The following is a 6,516-nucleotide window of genomic DNA, read 5'->3' on the forward strand; positions in this document are numbered from 1 at the left end:
TGTGCAGAGGCTGTGCTGTGAAGCACAGGCAAATCTTCAGTTCTACTCCCAATATCCAAAGAGTCCTGCTACTCAATCCAGCCTCAGGCAGAGGACTGAAATAGTGAGAGCAAGACCTAGATATTACATGGCAATGTATTTTAAAGAAAATAAAGGAAAGTTTCCATTATCTTCTTTCTCAGTATACTTCGACTTTTGTCATAACAAAAGATTCAAAATATCCCCCAATATTTAGAGATTGTATAACATTGTGTTCTTACTATTCAGCCTTCAGTTCCTTATCCTCATTCCCTTATAGGCCTAGCAAACACTTCAGAAATTCAGGTAAGATGTCAAATTCTCCAAGAAATCTTTTCTTATCACTTTAAGAGTAACATTTGATAGAAACAGAAGACATTCCCTAGTGACTCATCATAACTAAAATTACTTAAAATGTCTAGAATCACATATGAGATATTACTCCTTACATTTCAATAAGACAATCCATTTACTTTCTGTTCAATAATTGCTTTGGTTTTCTTTTTCCAGATTCAAAATCAGTGTAACCATTAGGCTAAATGCTTAGGTTCCCAGAGCCTATTTCCCAATCTTTAAAATAGGGGTGTAGCACATAAGGTTTTTGCAAGAAACAAATTAAACAAAATAGAAAATGTCTAAAAGAATTACTAACACATAGAAAGCCCCCCCAAAATAAATTTCTACAAATTATCTCTTGAGTACACTTCATTACTAGATTCCATCCTATTGCTAGTTCTTAGTCTAATCCAGTATGGTCCAATAAGGTAGCCATTAGCCACATATGACTACTGAACACTTGCAGTAGTGACTAGTCCAATTTGACATGTGCTTTAAATGCAAAATATACACCAGATTTCAAAGACTTAATGAAAAAACTAATATAAAACATTTCATTAATATTTTGTATATTGATTACATGGGAAAAATACTTTGGATATATTGGGTTAAATATTAAAATTAATTTCACGTTTTTCTTTTTACTTTTTTTTAATGCGGCTACTAGAAATTGTAAAGTTGTTATGTTTGGCTCTCGTTGCATTTCTATTGGGAAAGGCTGAGCTACGCTTTGATCAACTTCAAGCTGATGAACGTGCTCTTTTAACCGTTCTATAGGAGACTGCTTGACAGGGGTTCCCTCGGGCTAATCCACCCGTTATCCCGGCAAAAACTTGACCACTAACACTCTTGAACACTTCAACGGCCCAGGAAAACTGCTGGTTTAATCGCTCTTAATATTAAAAAGTATGGAGCGCAGAGATCTGCAGGGGCAACTCGAAATCGTGACCTACACAACAGAGAAGTGCCTGGAGACAAAACCCGAGTCTTCGGTGGGTGTCAGTCAGCACTGCTGCCGGGAGCCCTAAGAAAGTGAGAAGGGGCGACAGAGCGAGCGCCGGGAACCTGATGGAGCATAACATGGAGCCCCTGGAGTGGAGGTCTGAAGAGGGAAGCCTTTCGGCTTCGGAGGGGACCAGTCGGAGGGCGGCGGGGAGGAGACTCGGCTTCGCAGCGGAGGCTGCGGGGAGAAGCGGTACCTTAAGAATCCCCTTCATCTTAGCCAGAAAGGGGCGGAATTCCTCAGGTGACACCTCCGGATACAGCTGGCTCCGCAGCAGCTCCTCCGTGATGCCCGGGTGCCCGTAGAAAGTGTCCTGAGCCAGGCCGCTCAACAGCCCACTCAGACACTTGGAACCCTCAAGCTCGGCCGCCATGGTTAGCAGAGGCCACTCCCCCCAACAGCTGAACGCGACAGCGCTACGGCAGCCGAGATGGGCCTAAGTTCATTTCAGTCGCACAGTCGTGTCCGACTCTTCGCGACCCCATGAATTGCAGCACGCCAGGCCTCTCTGTCCATCACCAACTCCCGGAGTCTACCCAAACCCATGTCCATCGAGTCGGTGATGCCATCCAACCATCTCATCCTCTTGTCGTCCCCTTCTCCTCCCGCCCCCAATCCTACCCAGCATTAGGGTCTTTTCCAACGAGTCAACCCTTCGCATGAGGTGGCCAAAGTATTGGAGTTTCAGCTTCAACATCAGACCTTCCAATGAACACCCAGGATTGATCTCTTTTAGGATGTATTGATTGGATCTCCTTGCAGTCCAAGGGACTCTCAAGAGTCTTCTCCAACACCACAGTTCAAAAGCATCAATTCTTCGGCGCTCAGCTTTCTTCACCGTCCAACTCACATCCATACATGACCACTGGAAAAACCATAGCCTTGACTAGACGGACTTTCGTTGGCAAAGTAATGTCTCTGCTTTTAAATATGCTGTCTAGGTTGGCCATAACCTTCCTTCCAAGGAGTAAGCGTCTTTTAATTTCATGGCTGCAGTCACCATCAGCAGTGATTCTGGAGCCCCAAAAAATAAAGTCTGACACTGTTTCCACTGTTTCCCCATCTATTTCCCATGAAGTGATGGGACCAGATGCCATGATCTTAGTTTTCTGAATGTTGAGCTTTAAGCCAACTTTTTCACTCTCCTCTTTCACTTTCATCAAGAGGCTCTTTAGTTCTTCTTCACATTCTGCCATAAGGGTGGTGTCATCCGCATATCTGAGGTTATTGATTATTTCTCCCGGCAATCTTGATTCCAGCTTGTGTTTCTTCCAGTCCAGCGTTTCTCATGATGTACTCTGCATATAAGTTAAATAAGCAGGGTGACAATATACAGCCTTGACTTACTCCTTTTCCTATTTGGAACCAGTCTGTTGTTCCATGTCCAGTTCTAACTGTTGCTTCCTGACCTGCATACAGGTTTCTCAAAAGACAGGTCAGATGGTCTGGTATTCCCATCTCTTTCAGAATTTTCCACAGTTTATTGTGATCCACACAGTCAAAGGCTTTGGCATAGTCAATAAAGCAGAAATAGATGTTTTTTTGGAACTCTCTTGCTTTTTCGATGATCCAGCGGATATTGGCAATTTGATCTCTGGTTCCTCTGCCTTTTCTAAACTGCTGGACAAATGCGCGAGAGGAAAGTGGCGGCGGAGTGCCAGCAGAGGTCGCTGTTGGCAGCTCCCAGCTCTGCACCTGATGCGAAGAGCCGACTCATTGTAAAAGACCGTAATGCTGGGAAAACTTGAGGGCAAGAGAAGGGGGCGACAGAGGATGAGACGGCTGGATAGAATCACTGACTCAATGGACATGAGTTTGAGCAAACTCAGGGAGATAGTGATAGACAGAGAAGCCTGGCGTGCTGCAGTCCATGGGATCGCAGAAAGTCGGACAGGTCGTAGCGACTGAACAACAATAACAAGCTCTGCAAAACACAACCCTTACATTTGCCAATGCGGAGCTATCAATTCATCAGGTTGCAGACCCCTCATTTTGCTTCTGCTGATTTCCCTCTTCAACCCCAGGGCCTACTCAGAGAGGAAATTACTCGGTGAAGATTACTTTAGATGGAGTAGCATGCTATGCGGGTGGCGGTTTAAGTTTTGGATGGCTGTTTCGCGCTCCAGGCTTTGCCAGCCCTTTAACTGAATAGGATCTATCACTCAAATCTGATCTCTGCCTAATCCTTACCTGTGTATCTTTTGTCCCCGAAAATTTGACTCTGTCTTAATAATATGTCTGCTTGGGTTGTTAACAGCCTTTTTACATACCTGGTCTTGTCTTTCCAGCTAGCTTAGTGCTTCTTATTCAATGTTCCTTTCTGTAACATATATTTTGTAAACACTTTCTTTACTAGCCTGAAATAAAGTGCATAGAGAATATAACTTCCTGCCCATATAATTTCCAAAAATCAATGTATTTTCACCAATAAAAAAAGAATGAGTTACAAGACTTCCCTGCTGGTCCAGTGGCTAAGACTCTGGGTTCCCAATGCAGGGACCCTTGGTTCAATCCTTGGTTTGCAAACTAGATCCCACATGCTGCAATTAAAAGTCCATATGTCACCACAAAAGATCCCACATGCCACAATGATTGAAGATCCTGTGCAGCAAAATAAATAAAAACAAATGGAGCAATGGAGACTCAGACATAGAGAACAGACTTATGGACCCGATCAGGGGAGAGGAAGGAGAGGGTAGGATGTATATAGAGAGTAACATGGAAGCATACATTACCATAGGTTAAATAAATAGCCAATAGGAATTTGCTGTATGACTCACAGAACTCAAACCTGGGCTATGTAATAACCTAGAGGGGTGGGATGGGGAGGGAGGTGGGAGGAAGTTTCAAAAGGGAGGGGACATATGCATGCTGTGCTATGCTTAGTCACTCAGTTGTGTCCAACTCTTTGGGACCCCATGGACTGTAGCCGGCCAGGTTCCTCTGTCTATGGGATTCTCCAGGCAAGAATAATGGAGTGGGTTGCCATGCCCTCCTCGAGGGGATCTTCCCAACCCAGAGATTGAACCCACGTCTCCTGCATTGCAGGCAGATTCTTTACCATCTGAGCCACCAAGGAAGCCCCAAACATATGCATACCTATGGCTGATTTATTCAATGTTTGGCAGAAACAAACACAACACTGTAAAGCAATTATCCTTCAATTAAAAATAAATAAATTTTAAAAAAAGAGAATGAGTTACCAATACATGCTGCAACATAGATGAGGCTGAAAATAATGCTAAGTGAAAGAAGACAACCACAAAAGGCCAGATATTGTATGATCCTATTTATATGAAATGTACAGAACAGGTAGAAACATAGAGACAAAGTAGATGAACTAGAGGAGTGGAGAATGAGGAATGACTGTCAGTGGGTTTCTTTTGGGGATAATGAAAGCGTTCTAGAATTACTGGCTATCATTGTACAACTTCATGAATATACTAAACCCACTGAATTGTAATTTTAAAAGAATATGAACTCAATAGTATGTGAATTATATCTCAACTTAAAATCAATGACTTAACCATAATTTAGGATAAAAATAAAAGGAAAATAAGTTATAATACATGCATTTAAATGTATAATTTTTAGATTTCAGGCTCAGACAATAACAAAAAGGTAGGTTTTTCACCTGTATGAATGTCCCTTGCATGGCAAGACATTTTGTATTCCTGGTGCCTGTCTGGCCTGGGCCATTCTTCCCCTTCCATAATTGGGACAACTGAAATACTCCTTTCAAAGTAGTGCCATCTTGTTGAGAATCACCGGTCTAGACTACTTTAATATCTACCCATCATTTACCTGAAGTCAGGAGGTATTCTTTATACTAGAAAAGATGTAAGGTATTTCTTTCCCTAAAGGAATTAATTTTCTAAAAAGCAAATTCAGAGATGTTTTCACAACTCAGAGAAAAGCAGATCTAGAAATAAACTATACATTCAGTTAAGTGTGCCTGCAGGAGTTGCACAGAATGGTCCATGTAAGGGAAAAAGTAATATAAGGGTGGTAAGTGGATAAAAAGCACTATTAAGCACATGACTTCCAAATTACCCAACAGAAAAGCTGTAGCCATTTATTTGCATGAAACCTTACTAACATTGACTAATATTATTCTTTATAATGTTTGCCATCTGATACATGAGAAATCTTATTGTTTTAATATGCATTTCTTAAATTTTGAAAGTGAATGTTTTTTAATCTATATAATTGACAATATAACATCGCTTCAAACATACAACATAATGATTCTATATTTGTATGTACTGTAAATGATCAGTACAGTAAGTCTATTTAACATTCATTACCATGCAGTTGCATTTTCTTTTTCCTTGTGATGAGAATTTTTAAAATTAGCAATTCTCTTAGCAATTCTTGGAAATTCCCTAGCAATCCAACTGTTAGGACTCACTTTTGTGGCCAACGGCCTGTGTTCAATCCCTGGTCAGGAAACTAAGATCCCACAAGCCTCACAGCTCAGCCATAAATAAAAAAAAACAATACTGTATTACTAACTATAATTACATGCTGTACATTACATCCCCAGGACTTTTTTTTTTTTTTTTTTTGACTGCATTGGGTCTTTGTTGCTGTGTGCAGGCTTTCTCTGGTTGTGGTGAGTGGAGGCTACGGTTCATTGTGTAGTGCAGGCTTCTCATTGCGGTGGCTTCTCTTGTTGCAGAGCACAGGCTCCAGGCATGCGGTCTTCAGTAGTTATAGCACATGGGCTCTGCTAAAGCACAAGCTCACTATTTGTGGTGCATAGGCTTAGTTGCCCTGTGGCATGTGGACTTTTCCAGGACCAGGAATGGAACCCATGTCCCCTGCATTGGCAGGCAGATTCTTATCCACTGTACCACCAGGGAGGTCCAGGATTTATTTATTTTAAAAATGGAAGTTTGTACCTTTTGAACTGTTAAAAAAAGAATTCAACTTGGTAAATTTTAAAGATCTTATTACTTTATTTAATAATTCATGAATAGGGGAGCATCCAATCTTAGCTAGAAAGGTGGTCAAAAGAGCTGTACAAAAATGAAAGATTTTTATAGGCAAAAGGGAGTGAGAACAAGAAGTTATACCTCAAAACAAAAATCAGGTTGGTTATTACAAAGTCATCTTCCTTTAGGGGATGTCAGGGATCCATCAGGCAGATTACCTAA

The 6,516-nt window shown here is 41.4% G+C and overlaps 1 protein-coding gene across 4 annotated transcripts in view; it reads right to left on the reverse strand.

The window, feature by feature from the left end:
- COMMD1 (copper metabolism domain containing 1) overlaps positions 1 to 1,737 on the reverse strand; it is a 155,275-nt gene extending 153,538 nt beyond the window's left edge. For all 4 annotated transcript variants that reach the window (XR_014081768.1, XR_014081767.1, XM_081588445.1 and 1 more), the window contains exon 1: positions 1,554 to 1,737. Coding sequence is in view for 2 of the 4 variants with exons in the window: in XM_081588445.1 (XP_081444571.1) it covers positions 1,554 to 1,730 (177 nt within the window). In the remaining 2 variants the exon portion in view is untranslated. The remainder of the gene's footprint in view (positions 1 to 1,553) is intronic.
- Between the last annotated feature and the right edge of the window lie 4,779 nt (positions 1,738 to 6,516).

Source organism: Giraffa tippelskirchi, chromosome 4 (genome assembly GCF_054371585.1).
Source record: "Giraffa tippelskirchi isolate mGirTip1 chromosome 4, T2T-mGirTip1v1.2.pri, whole genome shotgun sequence".
Taxonomy (NCBI): Eukaryota; Metazoa; Chordata; class Mammalia; order Artiodactyla; family Giraffidae; genus Giraffa; species Giraffa tippelskirchi.